Source organism: Podarcis raffonei, chromosome 14 (assembly GCF_027172205.1).
Source record: "Podarcis raffonei isolate rPodRaf1 chromosome 14, rPodRaf1.pri, whole genome shotgun sequence".
In the NCBI taxonomy this organism is placed as follows: Eukaryota; Metazoa; Chordata; class Lepidosauria; order Squamata; family Lacertidae; genus Podarcis; species Podarcis raffonei.
Window position 1 is genome coordinate 21,719,038 of NC_070615.1, and position 22,083 is coordinate 21,741,120.

Consider the following 22,083-nt stretch of genomic DNA (forward strand, 5'->3'; position numbering starts at 1 on the left):
AGCAGCAGCAGCAGGGAGGCTTTAGAGCCGCCCCGGAGGAAGTGATGATGGCGGCTGCGGTGGTCCCTCAGAAGCGGGCGGGAAGCGCCGCCTCAGCCCGTGCGGGTAAGAGGGACTGCGAAGCGCTGGCTCTCGCTTCTCTCGGGGCTTCATTCTCACACGGCTTTCAGCTTCGGGAAAGGGTGTTTTTCTTTTCGTGTTTTGATTTTTTGAGAGTTGTGTGTGTGCGTTACGTTGTGTGCATATTTTAATCCGATTACAGCAACAAGGGCAGCGACTAAAAGCACAGCGCACTTCCGTCTCCTTTCGCGCTTGAGAAATCAAGACCGCAACTGCGTGCCGAACCGTACGTTGAAAACACACCATCCCTCCCCCGCAAAGAACCATGGGGACTGTAGTTTACCCACACCGGGAAGCTACTGTGCCTAACGCCCTTAACAAACTACAATTCCCAGGGTTCTCTGCGTGAAAATATATGTTTTTGTTTCACGCACAGAAATCCTGCCTCCTCCCCACCCCCGCCGCCAGGTTCTCGGCTTGTAAATGCTGAAAGCCCCTAATTTCTTACCTCCCTTCACCAAAGCATTTTATGATGTGAGACTCTTTTCCTCAGGGCAGGCGGGGCAATGGGGTCCCTCCCTCATTTTTAGTCAATATATGCAATACTTTATTGTTACAACATTTTTTCCTCCAAGGAAACTAGGTGTGATGTACATAGTTCACCTATTCTTCATTTTATCTTCACAATCCTGTGGTGCAGGTTAGACTGAGAGGCAGCGACTGGCTAAAGGCCACCTATTCGGCACCGTAGCTGAGTTAGTCTTTGAACCCTGGTCTCCCAGGCCTTAGTCCTTTTCTCTTTAAGATTTTGTGACTCACAGAAGTATTAATGCTCGATGTTCTCCTATTATAGTAGGAATCTTCTATATCCTCCTTCCAGTAGTTTTTGACCCCATAGATACAAAATGTCCTTCATAGACCAATGGATCCCATTTTAAGTTTAGACCTATTAGCATTAGGGCTACTTCCAAACTGTATTTTGTGGATGGGATTCAGTTCTCTAATCATAAATTCAGGTTTTGCAACCAAAGTGAATTGGGTACCCTTCCAGGACTTTGTGGGGTAAGGAAGGAGAGGAGGGGGGGGGAATGCACTGGAAAGAGTGAGATAACAGTTGCTTCATATAACCTCCCTGCAAACAAATTGGATTGAATGCTCAGTAAACAGCCACATTGTGTACTCTGATTGCCAGTTCATTTCTTGGGCCAACTGAAAGTGCTCACATTGCAGCTTAACACCCAACTTAGACCCCAAATATTTGAAAGACTCTCTCCTTCAGAGCCTCTTGGGTGCTAAGATCAGCAGGGGGTGCCCTCTTGGTAGTTACTCTGCCCTCAGAGTCTCAACTGGTGATTGTCTGGAACAGGACATTCTCTGTGGCAGCCCCTAAGTTGTGGAACTCTCCCCACAGATGCCTGGCACCTATACCACTTTCGGCAAATGCTGATGACCTCTTTACCCTAGCTTTTGACACTTGAGGTGTATATCATAGAATCACAGAATTGTAGTTGTAAGGGACCATGAGGGGAGGGTCATTTATCTAACCACCTGCAGTGCATGAATTTTTTGCCCAAAGTGGGGCTTAAACCTACAACCCTAAGATTATAAGAGTCTCATGGTCTACTGACTGAGGTATCCTGCCTGAGATCTTAAGGTGAAGAGTGGGTAATTAGTAATAAGCATAATAATCTCCCTGTTAAGGAGGAGGGGGTTGCCTGGGGGGGGGGAGAGGTAGAGAAGAAGGGGGAGGGATGTTGGGGATAGAAGGAGAGAGAAACATGAAAGACACCCCCCACTTTCAGGGTTATTTTTAAGAACACACACACATCCAGGCAGACACCCCATCAAGCTACTTTGCTGTTTTCTTGCATTTCTCAAGCCCTCTCTGTAAAACTAAGGAACTGTTAATTACAGAAGCTGGGGAGGATTTTTGGTGTGTTGTTTTTGGAGGGGGCTGCAAGTTAATGAAATGAGGGCACCCAGGGCTCCCCTGAACATTCCTCCAGTCACCCCAGGGTGCCACAGCACACTGGTTGACAACCACTGGCGTAGGGGATAAAATTGAATGCTCTTTGGCTCCATGGGGCCAAAAGCACTCCCCAAGCATCACCCTCTGGAAGCGACCATCCAAGTAGGACCAGAACCACTCCAAAGCGGTGCTACCCACACCTAACTTGGACAGCTGCTCCAGAAGGGCTCCAGAAGGATACCATGGTTGGTGGTTTGTAAAACTGCTGAGAGGTCGAGGAGAATTAACGGGGACACATTTCCGCTGTTTCTCTCCCAACAAAGGTAACCATGCAGGGCGAGCAAAGCAGTTTCTGTGCCAAAACTGGGCCCAATTGAAATGGATCTAGAAAATCAGTTTCCTCCAAAAGTGTCTGGATCTAGTCCGTGACTACCAGCTTAAGAACCCTGCCCAAGAAGGGGAGATTGGCAACTGGCCAGTAGAATCTACCAGTTAACTACTTTAACATGGGTCCTACTTTTAATTTCTTGACTTCTGTTTGATTTTTCTTTTGCTTATTTCTGTCTTCTTGGGACCTTTCTGTGTGATTGCCTTTCTCTCTACCCTAGCCTGTACTGCCATCTTATTTCTCATTTCCTCATCTCTCATGGGTTCACTGAATAGCCATGTAGCCTGCAACCTGCCCATAAGAGTACACATGTTATTCTTTATGTTAATATATTTGTCTCCTTCATGGTTCACTACCTTGTTGTGGCGAACGGGCTTGAATAACTCAGAGAAGCTATGAGCTATGCTGTGTAGGGCCACCCAAGATGGACAGGTCATAGTGGAGAGTTTTGATTAAACGTGATATACTGGAGCAGGAACTGGCAAGCCACTCCAGTATCCCTTCCAAGAAAGCTCCATGGACAAAGACAACAGGAATATACAAGTTATGACACTGGAAAATGAGCCCCTCAGGTCGGAAGGCGTCCAACATGCTGCTGAGGAAGAGCGGAGGACAAGTACAAGTAGATTCAGAGCTGATGAAGTGGCTGGGCCAAAGCCAAAAGGTCGCTCAGTTGCGGATACTCCTGGAAGCGAAAGGAAAGTCCAATGCTGTAAAGAAAAATATTGCATAGGAACCTGGAGTGTAAGAACCGTGAACCTTGGTAAGCTGGATGTGGTCAAAAATGAGATGGCAAGAATAAATATTGACATCCTGGGCATCAGTGAACTAAAATGGATGGGAATGAGCGGATTCAGTTCGGCAAAAGCTGTACTGGGATGCAATCTCAAAAATAACAGAATGATCTTGATACGAATCCAAGGCAGACCTTTTAACATCACAGTAATCCAAGTTTATGCAACAACTACCGGTGCTGAAGAAACTGAAATTGACCAATTCTATGAAGGCTTACAACACATTCTAGAAATGACACCAAAGAAGGAAGTTCTTCTCATTATAGGGGTTTGGAATGCTAATGTAGGGAGTCGAGAGATAAAACGAACACCTCGCAAGTTTGGCCTTGGAGTTCAAAACGAAGCAGGGCAAAGGCTAATAGAGTTCTGTCAAGATAACAAGTTGGTTATCACAAATACTCTTTTCCAACAACACAAGAGATGACTTTACACATGGACATCACCAGATGGGCAGCATCAAAATCAGATTGATTATATTCTCTGCAGCCAAAGATGAAGAAGCTCTATACAGTCAGCAAAAACAAGACCTGGAGCTGACTGTGACTCAGATTATCAGCTTCTCATAGCAAAATTCCAACTTAAACTGAAGAAAGTAGGAAAAACCACTGGGCCAGTAAGACACAATCTAAATCAAATCCCTTATGAATACACAGTGGAAATGAGGAATAGGTTTAAGGATTTAGATTTGGTGGACAGAGTGCCTGAAGAACTATGGATGGAGGCTCGTAACATTATACAGGAGGCAGCAACGAAAACCATCCCAATGAAAAGGAAATGCAAGAAAGCAAAGTGGCTGTCCAATGAGGCCTTACAAATGGCGGGGGAGAGAAGGCAAGCAAAATGCCAGGGAGATAGTGAAAGATACAGGAAATTGAATGCAGATTTCAAAAAAAAAAAAAAACACCAAGGAGAGACAAGAGGGCCTTCTTAAACAAGCAATGCAAAGAAATAGAGGAAAACAACAGAATGGGAAGAACCAGAGATCTGTTCAAGAAAATTGGAGATATGAAAGGAACATTTCGTACAAAGATTACCATAATAAAGGACAAAAGTGGAAAGGACCTAACAGAAGCAGAAGACATCAAGAAGAGGTGGCAAGAATATACAGAGGAATAATACCAGAAATATATGGAGGTCTCGTACACCCCAGGTAGTGTGGTTGCTGACCTTGAGCCAGACATCCTGGAGAGTGAAGTCAAATGGGCCTTAGAAAGCACTGCTAATAACAAGGCCAGTGGAAGTGATGATATTCCAGCTGAACTATTTAAAATTTTTAAAGATGATGCTGTTAAGGTGCTACACTCAATATGCCAGCAAGTTTGGAAAACTCAGCAGTGGCCAGAGGATTGGAGAAGATTAGTCTACATCCCAATCCCAAAGAAGGGCAGTGCCAAATAATGCTCCAACTACTGCACAATTGCGCTTATCTCACACGCTAGCAAGGTTATGCTTAAAATTCTACAAGGCAGGCTTAAGCGGTATGTGGACCGAGAACTCCCAGAAGTGCAAGCTGGATTTTGAAGGGGCAGAGGAACCAGAGACCAAATTGCAGACATGCGCTGGATTATGGAGAAAGCTAGAGAGTTCCAGAAAAACATCTACTTCTGCTTCATTGACTATGCAAAAGCATTTGACAGTGTCAACCACAGCAAACTATGGCAAGTTCTTAAAGAAATGGGAGTGCCTGATCACCTCATCTGTCTCCTGAGAAATCTCTATGTGGGACAAGAAGCTACAGTTAGAACTGGATATTGAATAACTGATTGGTTTAAAATTGGGAAAGGAATACGACAAGGCTGTATATTGTCTTCCTGCTTATTTAACTTAAATGCAGAATTCATCATGTGAAAGGCTGGACTGGATGAATCCCAAACCGGAATTAAGATTCCCGGAAGAAATATCAACAACCTCAGATATGCAGATGACACAACCTTGATGGCAGAAAGTGAGGAGGAATTAAAGAACCTTTTAATGAGGGTGAAAGAGGAGAGCACCAAATATGGTCTGAAGCTCAACATCAAAAAAACTAAGATCATGACCATGATCCATGGTCCATGGAGTCACGAAGAGTCGGACATGACTAAACAACAACAACATATTTGTGCTTAAGGAATATGACATGAGAAGTGACCTTTGCATCCACATAAATTTCCCTTCCTTCCTTGACATCCGAAAACTGTGCAGCATAGCAAGTGAATTGTAAGGGTGGTATTCAACCAAGTATTACTCAGAGGAGACATTAAAATAAATGAACATGAGTAAGCCAGATCTATGCATTACAGTATGTCGAGTGAAACTTAGTTGAATGCCACCCTAAATATTTAGACCTGGATTGAGATAAGTCCTACCAGTGGCGTAGCGTGGGGGGTGCAGGGGGGGGGCCGGCCGCACCGGGCGCAACATCTGGGGGTTAGGGTTAGGGGGCGCAAATCCACGGGTTAGAGGGCGCAAATCCACGGGTTAGGAGGCGCAAATTACTTGCCTTGCCCCGGGTGCTGACAACCCACGCTACGCCACTGAGTCCTACTCATTTCAGCATCCACAACGTACATTTTCAAATGTAATTCAGATATCATTGAGGGTATTTTGATCTTCTAGTTTGTAGAATTTGTATGAAAAAAATTCATGAACACAATCTATTTTAAAACATTGCCCCTGTGCTTTTATAGTACATGAGCAACATTATGTATTCTAAATAAAAAAAGCATGAGGAAAATTCTTATCATGCTTTGTGATGAATTTGCCAAGTGACTTCCAGGTTTTAGGTCAAGCACACACACAGCCTTAGTTACACATTTAAAAGGTTGGCTTTTAAACTTACAAAACTGCAGTCTGGTGACCGGTTTTAGCAAGACAGCATTGCTGACAACAGATGGCAAATAGCTCTGATGTAATTCTTATTTGCAATTCATTCTTGTGAAGCTTCACAAACATTTTCATACAATTCGCAAAAAGTGCCTCTCTATACATTTGTTGCGCTCTGAGACTTCAAGTCAAATTAAAACAAAAACATTTTGTATTGTATTATTGGGATTCCTGTGGGCTCATGTGATGCTTTTGGTAAAGATTGCCTTGTGGCAATTTTGAATAAGTGCATGTTTGGAAGCAATTAAAGGTCTGTGTCCTTTAAATAATGCTTATTAGTACATAACAGATGCTGTTTAGAAACATCATGCTTTTTAATAGGCTCTGCTTTCAGACTGAATAGTTGTTTTTCAACCCTGACTGTCAGTCAGAACGCTTAAAGGTATAGCATTGTTTATACAAAGTCGTAAGTCAATTTTCTGCTTTGAAATTAAGCTGCTAATCCCACACCTTTTCTTTTCTTTTTTTTACGCATACCAGTAACCTAATATTTTTTCCTCCACCTCCAGTTTTCTATACAGTCATATTTTGGAGATATGTCAAACCCCCACAATTGAAACCTTTATGTCTCTGCTTTATCATCAAAATTGATTTACTTGTCTCTGATTGATGCCTCAGAATTAAAGTTGGTTGCACAAAACTATACCACCATAAACCTCAGTTGGTCTATTTGTTAGAATTGTTGGTAGTATATTTTTCTTTTCTTTCTTTCTTTCATTTGTGAGCCGCCCTTTTGCCAAATGATATTCAGGACTGCATTCTTTCAGCCTTATTTTCCCATCTGTAATAAATAAATCAGATTTCTTTCAAATCAGGTGTGACTGTTCAGACCTTCTTCCTCTCTTTGATGAAAATAATGATGGCTCTGCTTGATATTCCTACTTCAGCTTTGGAAAGCAAAGATTCGAGTAATTTTTCCTATGATATTGCTGCAGCTTGAATTCCTTCTCTAGTTGTATGCAGTTTTATATTTTTAGTTTAAAATTATTATATTATTTATGATTTTCAGTTTTATACATTTCAATAATTTTACAATCATTTTAACATTTCAAAACTTGACTTCCTTCCCCCTCTTTCTGCAGTTCCTTAATTTTTTATATATATTTTCTGCATATTCCAAATTAAATTAATTTACTCATTTATTCATCTACCTTATAAAACAGCAGGTTGTTACAATAATCCTGCCAATGGTCTTATATGTTTACAGTTTATTTGTAAATATTCAACAAACCATTTCCATTCTTTTTAAAAAAGTTTGTTATCTTGATTTCTTATTTTTCCAGTAAGTTTTGTCATTTCTGCATATTCCATAAGTTTTTGTACATTCTTCTTTTGCTGGGACTTCTTCTTTCCATTTTTGGGCAACTAACATTCTTGCCATTGTAGTCACATAAATGAATAAATTTCTATACAGTTTGGATCGTTCCATCCCTATAATTTCCCAAATGAAAGCTTCTGTTTTTTTTAAAAAAAGTTATTTTAAACATCTTTTTCAATTCATTAAATATATCATTTCCCAGTAAGCTTTAACCTCACTACAAGACCACCACATATGATAAAAAGAACCTTCTTTTTCTTTACATTTCCAACACTTATTTGATTTTGATTTATACATTTTTAAATACATTTTTGCCAATTTCCTCGGTGTTAAGTAGGTACTATCAATGTGACGTTTTCAAATAATTTTCTCTTAAACCATAGCATGTTGTAAGTTTTATATCCATATTCCACAATCGTTCCTATGCTTCCATATCTATATTATGACCAATATTTATTGCCCAATGTATCATTGAGGATTTTACTTGCTCATCCTTTGTCTCCCATCCAATAATTATAAATTTTAGATAGCACTTTTTCATTACGTTCCAACAGATCTCTCTCCAGTTGTGATATTTGTTCCCCAAACCCTCACATCCTATCTTTCTTAAATACTTTGTCCAAATGATGGTATTGTATCCATGTTGTTAATTTTCCTGATAATTCCTTAAATTATTTCAATTGATGCTCTCCTCCCTTGTTTTAATAAATCTCTGTAAGTTGCCCATCCTTCTATCATATTATTTTTCTTTACCACTATAGCTTCCAACAATGAGAGTCAAAGTGGTGTTTTTGCCTCTAATAAATTTTTGTATTTATCACATACTCTATACCATTTTTTTCTAATTATATGATTTGTAAATCCTTTTTGTACTTTCACCTTTTGATATCATAAATAAGCATGCCAACCTAAAATATTATTATGGCCTTCTAAGTCTAAAATATGTGAATTCTCCAATGTCATCCATTCCTTCAACCAACAAAGACAAGGTGCTTCATAGTATAATCTCATTTTTTGTTTTTAATTCCAGTTTTTTAAAAACTTACCACATTAGTATTACATCAGATTTGTAATTCTTTAGCAAGCAAGCAGATTTATAAAACTTGTCAATCCAGATATTTTCTTCTATGTGATACAACATTCTCCTACCACATAGAATAGAGTGGCTGGGGAAACCCAGCCAGATGGGTGGGGTATAAATAAAATATTATTATTATTATTATTGAATTTTTTCATTGTGTGAGATAGGTGTGTGGTTTTTAAACATAATATAGCTACAAAAAACTGTTTGAATTGGAAGTAAGGGATTTTAAATATTCAAATACTAGTAAAATCTACAATGCTGGATAAATTCCAGGTTAACTTTAAACTCCAGAAAACATCTGTCTGTTTATTACACACCATATTTGTTGCAGAAGACGAATAATAATTTGCATGAAATGCTATATTTCCTAACAGCAAATCTCAACAACAACAAAATCTCATGGGCCAATAATTTGCTGAAAAGTTCTGGAGTCTCTTTCATTGGTTCTTTATTAGAGGAGTCTCTTTGATAATACTTTGTAGTATGTGACAAGTGGGATCTGCAACAAAATATTGAAAAATCCACTATTCCAGCCAGTCAGCCTGAGCATACTACATAAGACTGCATTTCATCCCCCCTTCCACTCAGTTTTCCACTTCAGGCTGCCGGTTCCTCAATAGTTAGCATTCTGTTTTTTATATTTCTGCAAACCCACATTAACTCCTTCAGCCTTCCTAAACATGCTTGATTGAACCACTAAAGCCTTTACTCGGGGACAGGCATGATCTCTATTTGAAAGTGGGTAATTATATCATTGATGTACCCAGTGTGGAAATAATTTGATTATTCATCACTTTAACAGCACTGATGTCAGCTGTAGGTTGATATAGTAACTGAAGGTTATGAAGGTCAGGAGGGAGTTTAGAGTGGCTGGAACCTCATCTCTCAATGACAACACAAGGAACATGGGATTCTTATTACAAATAAATCCTTTAAAATGCCATGTGAGTCATAAGTGGGTAACTGGCAGAAGATTAGTAGGAGTACCATCCATCATACTAAAAAGTGGCAGGTGTCCCCTTTTCACCGCAAATCTTGCCTCTTTTATGATTGCTTTGGGATTCTTTCCAAAATCTCTCTTTTGGGTCATTGCCCAAAGGGGGCAGGATTTAACAGTGAAAAGGGGGCAGGGCACCTGTCACTATTTAGTTTGATGGGTTGTAGTCTTACCAGTTTACCTATCATAAGAATGAGTTGCCCTCTTTGTTTCCCACATCTGCCACTACACTAGGAGAATTTGAAGGTTTTCTTAAAGGCACTTTCATTTGGAGAGTTGGTAGTTTCTACAACTTGAAATTCCACTAAGAACAGCTTTAAGCAAATAAACTTAAGTGTGTGCAATAACCTATGGTCAGTTCTTGAAAGAGATCTGGCTTGCTTGCAGAGGTTTGGAACATAAGATTGGTTAAAATACATACATGACAGCTTGATGGCCTTTTTATTGAACTTGCAGGATTTTACATAAAAGCATTGTGTTTTTCCTGTTGTACTGTAGAGGCAAAATTCTTTTGGTTATGGAATAATAATATTTCCTGCTGGCTTCAGGCCGTGCTGAATCAGTAATGAGGTGATCTAGGCCTGTGGGTTTGAATGACCATAATTTTAGTTCAAGACAGTAAATAACTATTCTACAGTTAATCAGAACTGTGGTTTTATAGTGGGATTTACATGATGCAGTGATTAAGCAATCATGTCAACATATGCCATTTCCATCCATCTTAAATCTCAAGCAAAGTGAGTTTGGAGGCCACTGTAATTAACTCTAGTATGTGTCCTATTTCACAAAATTCCTTGCAGTTTGATTGGCAGTTTGAATACAAGTCGAATCTAAAATCAAAGTTGCGATTGTTTTTTCCCCCCCAGCTGACTATCTTTGGAAAGCAAATGTGCTTATCTGCAAAGTTTTTATGGCATGCTAAGCATTTTTTTGCCAACAATTTTCTTTTTTCCTTTCTTTTAAAAAATACTGTTTTTATTTATTTTCACGGTGCAGAAGATAAATATTGAGAAAACAATTGTTACAACGGTAAACAAGTAACTTGTCCTGATAAAATTACAGACTTTTTATCATGCTATGTGTTAAAGTTTCATTCGATAACTCTAAGAGATCACACCACATTTTCCCATGAGTGCTGGGTGGATTCCTGCCACAGCCTGAACTACGTATGTATTCAATAAACAGTTGCCACATGCTATAAAAGGAATATGGATAGCATTTGCCCTTTGCTGCTTTCACCTGGCATAGTCTGTCATACCAAGAATCATTGTTCAGCCCATCACTGGTTTTCCAACATCTGGCTATCTCCATACAAGCAGCAGTCAATAGAAAGGCTAAAGAGGTCATCTTTAGGATAATCACGAGTAGACAGGATCCTAAGCGCAAGTGGTGCTATTGCAGCGGACATTTCAATTGTTTTCTTGTATATCAAGCTTATTTATTTGAAGAGAGCATTCCAGAAGGGTTTGATGATGTCACAACACCACTACATATGGAAATATGTACCTTTGACTGCGCATCCCCTCCAACAATTTTCTGAGCCATCATTTCCTCCTTTAAAATCTAATGCAAGTGAAATATATGCTATTGAGTTGTCATTCAGTCATTCAGTTCAATCAAATTAAAATGGGATACCTTTTAAACAGTGTAACCCTAAGCATGTCTATTCAGAAGTAAGTTCAATTGAGTTTGGTGGTGCTTACTTACAGATAAGCAAGTATAGAATTACAGCCTTAGTTTTGTTTCCTAAATATAAGTCAAGCATGCTATATCAGTTCTCAATTAATTTAGGGCAGTGAATTTTTTTCTGGATAACCAATTTTATTGTCCAAATTTAGGCAGATCTGTGGCAGATGCTTAGGATGCTCTGCAGGTGGATAGATACAGTAAGTACAAAATGTCCTTTTGTACTGGAAGGTGGAAGCTATTGTAAAGTATTGTAGAATAAAGGATATGAAAAAAAACTTATGAATCTTCTTCCAACCTCTGTCATGAAGGTTTGATTTCCTGTACCTAAAAGCCTAAGTTTGCAGTTGTTAAAATCAGTTAAACAAGTCCAGAAATAAGTCATCCAAAAAAGGAAATTGGCTGATTGCTTTTAAGATATCAGTGCTAATTTTAATTGAAGAAAGGACACCTTTTTAGGTGCCTTAGATACGGAGCTCTTTCTCTCTTCCTTTCTGAAACTGGTCTTTTCATGATTAACAGAAGACTCCTAGACAGGGACATAAACTATGTATGTTATTTCCTTTAGATTCAACAGAAATATTTTACTTTTGGTGTGAATGTAGCTAATTACCACATGTAAAAGACCTGAGGCTGCAACCTGCTGCTTTGAGACCTTTGTTGACATTGTTGCTGTAGAATCAGCCTATGTGATGTCATGACCTTGTTTACCAGCTTGGGTTATTTAAGATGGCAGTCCCTCTCAGCTCTGCAGAAATGCAACGGCTAGAATGTCTGGAATCTCTCAAATGCAAGAGGCCTCTTCTTCTAAATATACTCTCTGGATGGTTGCACCGTATCTTTTCTGCGGTTGCAGAGAACCCCTCATATTTTATTACTCCCATTTCCCCCCTTTGTTGGTGACGGTCATATAAGTTTGTTCTGTTTTAAATAGATTCAAACTGGTTCATTGTAGCTTTTCTGGCTCAATATTCTCTTAACACGTAGCTGTGGATGAATAGCTGTTTTAAATGTAATCCAGCAATTTAAATTGGCTACAAAGTTCTCCTTGGAATTTTGGAATCTCCAGTTACAGAGCTGTTGAAAGAGACACTCCATAACCCAGGCAGTTGCAGAAAACAGTATCTAAGTAGAAAAAGGAAATTGGCAAATTTTATCCCACCCCCAACTTTTGGATTTTTTTTTACTTCTCTCTCATCACTCTGTGAGACAACAGCAAGAGTTGTTTTGTCATGTATAAAAACATTTTGGGCTTATGGAAACAGAATATTTATGAGATCTGCTTTTGCAGTTCAAAATATTTTAGAAAGAAGAGTGGCACGTGTCTGTATCTCATCTTACATTTTGAGAAACAGACATGCTGAAGAAGTTGAATGGCAAATGCAGCGCCATCTCGCCTACTGAAAAGTTAAATACCCAGATTTGAAAGTAAATTAAACTTATGACACTATATTTTCTGCTGGGTTAAACAGAACATGAATAACATTATTGCTGATAATGCCAAGGTTGCAGGTTCGATTCCTGTATGGGACGGCTGCATATTCCTTCATTTCAGGGAGTTGAACTAGATGATCCTCAGGGTCACTACCAACTCTACAATTCTGTGATTCTATACTATGATTCTATACTGCCTAGTATGTTGGGTGCAAGAATATTGCCCTGTGATATTTTCTGTGCTTTTTGAATTTCTATATATTGATCATCATCACACAGGTTCAAATGAACCACTGTGAAGAATACTGTACTTGCTAAGAGATTTTGAAAGGTTAAGAGATTTATGTTGCCAGCATGTTTACAGGAGGGACAAACAAAATGCTGTATCCATAATTCAGGCATTACTGGGATAGAATACAGGGTGCTTTTCAGCTTCATAGATGGAATGCCACACATTTTGCTGTTTATGGAACACATACCCAGAACTTAAATCTGTGCATAAAGACTTTAAAAATAAGATTGGTATTAATCCTGCAAAGCATTCCTCTATTTAAAAATATCTTATTAGCGCATTAAATAATAATGTCTCATTTTGTTCCTAATGTGGAGTGGATCCCCTTTGCCTAATATGGTTGTTTGACATACTTCTAGGAGGGCCTGTGTCCCTCTCTTATATCTCCTCACCAACCCCACGGTTTCTTTAGTACAAAGTGCTGACTTACGCTTTGCAGTGGAAATTAACCAGTGTTGTATTGCTCAGATTGTGATTACTCTTGTATGCTATACTCCAGTATGCTTGCGCTCACAGTCTCAAACACAGATGTTGTTAATATGGCCTGCCTTATTTTGAGGTTCGCTACCCACCATTCTATGGGACGCGGGTGGCACTGTGGTCTAAACCACTGAGCCTAGGGCTTGCCAATGAGAAGGTCAGCGGTTCGAATCCCTGCGACGGGGTGAGCTCCCGTTGTTCGGCCCCCAGCTCCTGCCAACCTAGCAGTTCAAAAGCATGTCAAAGTGCAAGTAGATAAATAGGTACCGCTCTGGTGGGAAGGTAAACGGTGTTTCCGTGCGCTTCTGATTTTGCCAGAAGCAGCTTAGTCATGCTGGCCACGTGACCCGGAAAAACTGTCTGCAGACAAACGTCAGCTCCCTAGGCCAGTAAAGTGAGATGAGCACCGCAACCCCAGAGTCGTTCGCGACTGGACTTAACAATCAGGGGTCCTTTACCTTCACCTTTTACCCACCATTCTGGCTAATATTCCTAGGAAATATTAGGCCTTAAGAAGGTAGCTTGAGAAGGCCAGGAAGTGATTTTGAAGCCTATCCTGCTGAATGGCATTTTGTAGTGGCAGGAAAATGGGTGTAAAGGTGACCCAATAACCCTCTTAGATAAAGTTTTCACTCAAAACAGTTGGGAACAGAGCAGTTTCGGTGTGGCGGATTGGGGGAGGCTTTAACACTTGCCCCTGCTCTCACTGCCTAAATCTCCCCTCCACCCGACTTCCCCACTAATCTTTAACAGATCTGTTAAATTAGTTAAATAGATACAAAATATATATTCCATTTCTTGCAAAAACATTTACTTTGTTTAGAAAATGTCCATAATCAAAGACTTTGAATGTACAATAGTGGACAAATTATTTAATGTGCAATGTATCTCAGTTGCAAGGTTGAAAGCTTTGAAAACCAAAGGGATTTTAGTCAGTGGAGCACGTTTGAAGGAAATAGCTCTCAGGTTTGTTTTGCCAATTTGGAAATTCTCAATTCTTTGCTTATGCAGAAATCTAAGAAGAGGCCATTTTGAGCTAGTTGTTATTGCTGTGGTTTTGTTATAACATAAGAAATTAGGTAGATACATTTTTCTACCTTTCCTTGAAAATGTTATAGTTACTTTGTGGTTCTGGCTACTGTGGAGGAGCAAAATTGTTCCTGTAGTTTTGCTGCCACTTTATATACTCTCATTATATATACTCTTGTATATATTCTCATTTTAAGCCCTCCTATGTGAGACAGAATGAGTGATCCTACAAAAAGTTGTACACCATTGTGGTCAAAGTTTGAGTTTGGAGAGGAGTAGGGCTGTCACTCAGTTAAACAAAAATATTCAGTATTTTTTTTTAACCATTCTGTAGCAAAATATACTTTCTTTTGTTATTTTAAATATAATTATTAATCATCCTATATAGCTCTCTGAGTGAAATGCATATTTTATGAAGCATGTGTGTGTATATAGCAGGCATTCTCTTAGAACAGGTGTGGTCAATCTGTGGCCCTCCAGATGTTGCTGAATTGCCGCTCCTGTTGGCCTTAGCAAATGTAGCCATTGCCCTGGGATGATTGGAGTTTTAGCTCAGCAACAATTGGAGAACCAAGCATTCCCCACACCTGCTCCAGGTGTTGTTGGACTCCAGCTCCCATCAGGCCAAGCATGCATAGCGAATGGTCAGGGATGATGGGAGATGGAGTCCATCAGTGGCCACAGTTCCCCATCCATAAGTAAGAAAATGAAATAATATATTTTAGGATAGCACATGAAATCTGAAATTTTTATAACTACTTGTGTTAAAGTTCATTTTATTTTTTAATCTATTAATCGAACCACTTAATTTATTAAGTGTTGCAATCCTAGTGAGAAGTAGCATATTTAATAGTAAATCACCACAGCACTGCTTAAAAATATTCTTATTATTACATAAAGGAGTGTGTGAAGAACTTCATTGTATTTTCTTCACAAGGCAATGATGATACCCGACAGCACAGTTTGACACTCATGTTATGTTTGACCAGTACACATAAACAGGCCTATATTTAACATTCTCCTTTCACCTAGATCATCTTTATCCAGTGGATATTAAAGGTGGAAAACCCGAGGCTCTGGAAGAAGAAGCTCATTCATATTATACAAAGATTTTAGAGGAGCCATCATCTGCTGTTGAGTTTTTATCTATTCCAGGAAGAGGGAAAGTAAGTGTAGTTTATTTCTTCTTTCTAGATAGTAGCAAAATGAAATCACCCTTGCCCAGAATTCTTTGTAATGATGACTTGGCTAGTCCCATGGAGTTAAAAATCACTACATGTTTCAAGCCAAACTATGACTTTTTAGTTTCTTGATGAGAGTGAAAGAGTCTCTAAAGCAGAAGTGGGCAAAATGCAACTTAATAACTTAAATTCATACGGGCTGAAATTAAAAACAAGCAAAAACTACTTGCTAGGCCAGGCAAAGGCCATTATTGGCCATATCCATTTAGAGTTATGGTAAAGTATTTTTCCAGTGCAGAATCTTGAGCTTGAAATGAAGCAAATAGAATTTATTTACCCTGTTGATGAGGAAGGGACAGAAGCCCAGTTTTCCAATATGTAAATCAGTTCAGATCAATCCAGAGTTGTGTAATTGCCTGCCAGTTGTAGGTGTTAGTGTTGTCCATGCCTGTTTTCCTTGCCTTTTAAAGAGGGCTTTGAAACATGAGCCCATTGGTTTGCCTACAATAGCTTACTTGACTTAATCCCACCTCAGCAACTGGTTTCCTGAAGCAATTGCTTGGGCTTCAGCACCCTGTCAAGTCCTATCCCACAAATTGTAGTAACGGCCACCAACTTGGATGGCTTTGAAAGAGTATTCATGGAGGATGAAGCTTATCAGTGGTGTAGTGGGAATAGACTACACCGAACAGGAGTCAGTTGATTTCTTCAGAGTACAGCAGCTGGCTGGAGAGAAATGCTGAAACATAGGGCTCGTCCACATTTCTGCTTTCCCCACTCCTTTCCTCCAGGGATATATTGCTTTTTACTGCTGAAATGAAGCAAACATCTGTTGGGTTTTCTGCAGCTTGACGTTTGCTCCGATTCAGTGGTAAGGAGCGGGTTTTCAATGGGAAAGCAGCAGGGTTAATGAGAAATTGCTCAGACCTGTGCTTTCTAGGCATGGGACAAGCATGGACAAGCCCATAGTTGCTGCCATTACTAAAATCAAGAGTATTTTTACAGTATTCAGTACAGCTGAATAAGCAATTTCAGCTGAAACAGCTCCCAGGATACATTTGGCAAGAAGGAGCAGGAGATATAAGCTTCTTGACACACAGCTTCTTACAAGGTTGCGTTCTGACTTGGCAACAATTCCTTTTTCTCATGCTTGGCTAACTTTTCTCACACAATTCACCTTCCTCAGAGGCTACTAGCTACAATGACTATCCTCTACCTATGCATGGGAGGCAGTATGTCTCTGGAGACCAGTTGCTGAGAATTGCATTTGGGGACAGTGCTATTGCACTGATGTCCTGCTTAAGAGCCTCCTTTAAAGATTGTTTGGTGAAAGCAGGATGCTGGAGTAGATCAGCCTTTGACCAGATCCCGTAAGGCTCTTCTTATGTTACTATGGCTCATTCAAGCTAAAGCCTGTCCTGCTGCCCTGCCTCAGCTGTGGTTTTGCAAAGCAGCAGCAGCAGGGAGCAACAACAGCACAGACAATTCCCTGGTGAGCTTTGGGCTGAATGCAGTTACCCATTTCTGCATGGGGGGTGGAACCATTGGGTCATTCCTCTCTTGGAGAATGATGGAATCTTTCCACTAGACATGGCTGGTGCTCCTGTTGATGCTCTTTTCTCCCTGTGGAATGGTGAGATCGAGCTGCTGACACATTCACTCCTGAGTCCCCTCACCATCGCTGTGGAGCACGTAGATCACCTTGGTATTCCAGTGACCTACCTGCAGTGAAACAGTTGCGCTGCTTGCCTGTTCATTTCCAGGCCCAATGCAAGGTGCTCACATTAGTGTTTTAAGCCTTGAACAACTCAGGACCCAAATCCCTCAAAGGCTGTCTTCTTCCCTACTCACCACCTTAGGTTCTGAGGTTGGTAGAAGGAGCCAGGAGCCCCCTTGGTAGTTCCTCCACCCTCAGAAGCTGGCATGGTGGTCGCCCAGGAGAGGGCCTTCTCTGTGGTGACCCCTTAACTGTGGAACTCCATCCCCGCATAGGTGCGTCCGGCACCTTCATTATACAGCTTCCAGAGAATGCTGAAAACACACCTCTTTATGCTGGCTTTTGATATTTGTAGTGTATATTTTTAGGGCCCAGCTTATTTTTGTGATTGTCAGTTGTTTTAAACTGTTTTCAGTATTGCGTTTTAATATTGCAACCCACCCTGGGACCTTAGGGTGATGGGAGGGTCAATAACAACAAGAACAATTTCAGTTTCCCAAAATGCCCCTGACAGCATCAGTTTGTGGAATTGTGGTAAATTGAAATGGCCACTTCCAGGGACTTTGCAAAGAGTAGGCCTTTCAATCCTGGAGCCAGCATTGCTCAGATCATGGGTTTCTGTTTCATCCGGCTACATCTGACTTGATTGGTGTGTCCAAAGGTACTTTTGATTTCTGCTACTCAGGCAGGACCTGTCCATGCTGTATAGGAAGCCTCTTATGAAACTGAGGGGGCTTTCCAGTGCGGCATTTGTTATGACATGGGGATGAATGTATCTACTGTTCAATTAAAAATGTCAACAATCCCACTGCGTGCAAAGAAACGCTTGGGTGTGTGACTGAAGTACCTCATTGGATTCTGGCTGCAGATTTTATTTCCCCATAATCCTGATCTGGGAGGACATTAACACTGTAGATTGAAAGTTGTTATTGCATGATCTGCAACTGCTTGGATACAGTTGATTTGCTTTCAGTGCCAGAGGGTGTTTTTATTCTAACAATTGCGTTTTCTAATGTGCATTGGGTTGTCATGGAAAGTTTGAACAAAAAGGGTTGATGCAGACGAGATAAAATGCTTAGAGATTAAGTCTGCAATGCAGGCTGTTCCCAGCTGGAAGGAAATGGGATGTTTAAGTCTTTCTCCCATCCCTCAATCCTTTTGGCATCCTTTCACCACGTCACTGCTTCACAGTGCAAGACAAGTGGGTGGGGGAGGCTTCCATAAATGCAATAGTTTATTGAGCTGGAGCAACTAAAAAAGCCGACTGAAACCATGGCTTCATGCAGTTTTGGAACATGGTTTGTAGTCATTTCCATGGGTGAGTGGAGAAACCTGTGTACCTAAGGTGAGTTTTTATTTAGCCTGAGAGGAAAGGATGCCTGGCATAATAAAACATTCTTTCAATGCCCTCTGGCGTCTCAAGAACGGAACTGCTTCCAAAGCTAAATAAAACACAAGGCGGGGTGGGAGGGAGGGAGAGAGAGACACACACAAAAGGGTTCAGGCTGTTGTTCTGTCCTTAGCTCAACCTGTCGTGCCTGGATGCAGAGTTAGCATCCCATCTGGTGCTCAGTTGGGGAGGGGGGAAGGGGGACTGAGGAGCTTAGCACGCTAAGTGATGCTGCATCCCTACAAAAGCGAGACACAATAGGGTGAGCTAAGGATGCAGTCTTGGCTGTGATTTATAAGTATGCTGGTTTCTGTGGTTTATAATCAGAACCTAAATGTTATTTTAATTTTCTGCTGCATTTGGGGGGTGGAGTGAAAACAGACCTCTCAGGAACATCTTCCCTTTGTTTCTTTCAGCCCTGTCCCCCATCCCAGTTATAACAAACACTTGGATTTGGCAGTTTGCTAATCAAGTTCTGTGATGAAAAATCAAAATGTTCCCAATTTCTGTGGCAAAGAAAACTGGGTATTTGGCTTAATGTTATGGTAGAAGAGGATTACACTGAGATGATGTTCAGTCCAAGCATGAGATGAGATTCTTGTAATTAAACACCTCCTTTCCCCTCATTTCTACCACCTCACCAGTTTGGGCCTGGGTATTGCCCTCACTGTTTTGAATTTGTTGTTCGTTTTTAATTAAACTCAAGTATTTTTGCTTAAGCCAGTTTTAAACTTTCATACATTCTTTGAAAAAAAAAAGTGAAATAAACAAATTGGTTGAAATATACTCAGAGTCGAGAGTGGATTTCATGCTCTTTATTCAGCTCATAGTGGTAAGGAGGGAATGGAAGTCCCCTCAAAGTATCTGCTTATATACATTATTTACACAATGGGCTGCACGTGATTGGCTAATTCCGGAATTCTCCTCCTGTAGGCCAATCAGGTTGTGGATTCACTTCTATCTGGAGCTGGATTGGTGGCTCCTGCCGACCAATCATACTGCTGCATTGTTCTAGGACCAATCAGACTGCTGCATTCTGAATCCTATTGTTCTAGGACCAATCAGACTGCTGCATTTTGGATCCTATTGTTCTAGGACCAATCAGACTGCTGCATTTTGGATCCTATTGTTCTAGGACCAATCAGACTGCTGCAGTTTGGATCCTATTCAACTCAGTACATAACATTGGTAATGGCTTTTATCTAAAGGAGAGTACGTACGTCTATTCTGGATTATTCAGAGAGTCGAACTGAATTGATCATATAATTACTTGAGGTGTGTGTGGTGGTGTGTTTTTTTTTTTTTGGGGGGGTCAGTTCCAACACCCAGAATGCCAACTTGTATTTGGTTGGCCAACCACCTTAAAATCACAGGATACTTCTTTCATACATGATTAGGAATTTCTCCCTGCCCCACAAAAAGTGACACAGAGTGTTACAAAGTGGGGCAGCCTAATCTTACTGATTACTTTATAAATGCTATGATCCATTTATAGATACCATTATTATGCAGTGGTAATAATTTTATAGTGTTCTAAGCCGATAAGACACTTAGGCTTGATTCAGAACTGACAGGAAACCATTGTTTTCTATTTGTTTATTTTACTACAGTATTTATTTACCTTTCTATATTTGTTTACCAATAACAAATGTTTTCTGGCCAGCAGTTATTTACTTTGACAATGCCTGTGTTCATGTGCTTCTCCATCTTTCCAGAATGAGGGAAGGAAGTTTAAAGCTTCTGTTTGTGGTTTGAAAGAAAACTGCAGGCTCTTTTATGTAAAAATACAGGAAACTGGTATGTCTAAACCACAGTTAACAAACCAAAATTTGAAACTGGATTGATCCTGGTTTGTTATAACAATTATGTGCTTGTGTAGTTTTGGAACCTCAATGCCATTTCCCATAGACAGATCCCAAGTTTATACAGTTGGACTTTTGCTATTAATTAAAAACAGCAACTGCAGCCCTACTTTTCGTTGCAGATTATGAATGCAAATAACTGCTTTGATTACAGGTTAAACTTGAGGCTCCATTGATGCACTTCCTTCCTCTGTATAAAGAAGACAGCAAACATAAGCTTCTGGTTTTAATTGATCCACAAGATAAGAACACAGGTGAGTGGCTTACCCTATTCCTCCAGTTTGCAGCATGGCTCCCAGAATGATCTGAAGGCATATGATATGATTCAGCTGCTGAAGCTAAGGCAGTCTAGCCATGAAAAGGGTCTGGATGGGAGGCCATGTGAAAGTTGTATGTAAACTGCTCTGACCTTCTTGGATGAAGAGTGGAATATAAATGTAACTACTACTATTGCTAACAAATACATGAAAAACCTTATTCATTTATTTGATTTCTTACTGACCCTTTATCATAATGTCCTGGGGCAGGTTTCAACAATAAGATACACAGTTATTCTTATGCCTTATCCTGAAATCAGGCCATTGAACCATCTAGCTCAGTATTGTCTACAATGACTGGCAGTGGCTCTCCATGGTTTCAGGCAGGAGTCTCAGCCCTACCTGGAGCTGCCAGGAATTTGGATCCTTCATGCAAAAGTATGGAGAAATTGGGAGAAAAGGTAGTAGTGTCTTTCCCAGGTTCTCTGCAGATCCAATGTCAGTGGACAAGTAAGCAGCGTTACTTTATGCTACTGTTTAAATGAACACTGAAACAAATATCTCTCAATATTTTTCAGATATTGAAACGTGGCAAATGCATTTTAGGAATGTGTTTCCTATTTAAACTGAAACTTGGGTGTTGGCAGTGGGTCTATACCGTATGCACTCTCATAAATATTCATGAGCTTTGTGGAATTGCTGTACGAATTCTTACTTAAATATTACCAGTACAGTGGTACCTCGGGTTAAGTACTTAATTTGTTCCAGAGGTCCGTTCTTAACCTGAAACTGTTCTTAACCTGAAGCACCACTTTAGCTAATGGGGCCTCCTGCTGCTGCCGCACCGCCGGAGCATGATTTCAGTTCTCATCCTGAAGCAAAGTTCTTAACCGAGGTACTATTTCTGGGTTAGCAGAGTCTGTAACCTGAAGCGTATGTAACCTGAAGCATATGTAACCTGAAGTACCACTGTATACCATTTTTAACTTCCCTCCCACTCTTCCACAGTTTCTCTCAATTGTCTACTGATTTGCCATTATTTGAGATTTGCTAACTGAGCCACACTGAGAACCAAAGTTACAGCCTTCCGCCAAATATTTTATTATCACTGTTTCTAGACACCTTGTGATTGAGATCTCCCTTAAGCCTGCTTTAATAGGATTGCAGGATGGTAATGGTTTGTGATAAGGTATAAATGGGAACAAAAGAACAAACTGTTTCCTGACATCAGTCTGTAGTAATGGAGAAGAGTAAACTTATAAATGAGTTTTGGACTCAAA

The 22,083-nt window shown here is 40.2% G+C and overlaps 1 protein-coding gene across 3 annotated transcripts in view; it reads left to right on the forward strand.

Moving 5' to 3' along the window:
- The first annotated feature begins 4 nt into the window (after positions 1-4).
- The window catches only part of LOC128401606 (protein FAM169B-like), a 42,348-nt gene continuing 20,269 nt past the window's right edge, over positions 5-22,083 (forward strand). For 2 of the 3 annotated variants that reach the window (XM_053364873.1, XM_053364874.1), the window contains exons 1-3: positions 5-105; positions 15,429-15,562; positions 20,701-20,800. In XM_053364873.1, the coding sequence (XP_053220848.1) occupies positions 45-105; positions 15,429-15,562; positions 20,701-20,800 (295 nt within the window). In that variant the 5' untranslated portion in view covers positions 5-44. The remainder of the gene's footprint in view (positions 106-15,428; positions 15,563-20,700; positions 20,801-22,083) is intronic. The other variant, XM_053364875.1, reaches the window with a different exon arrangement.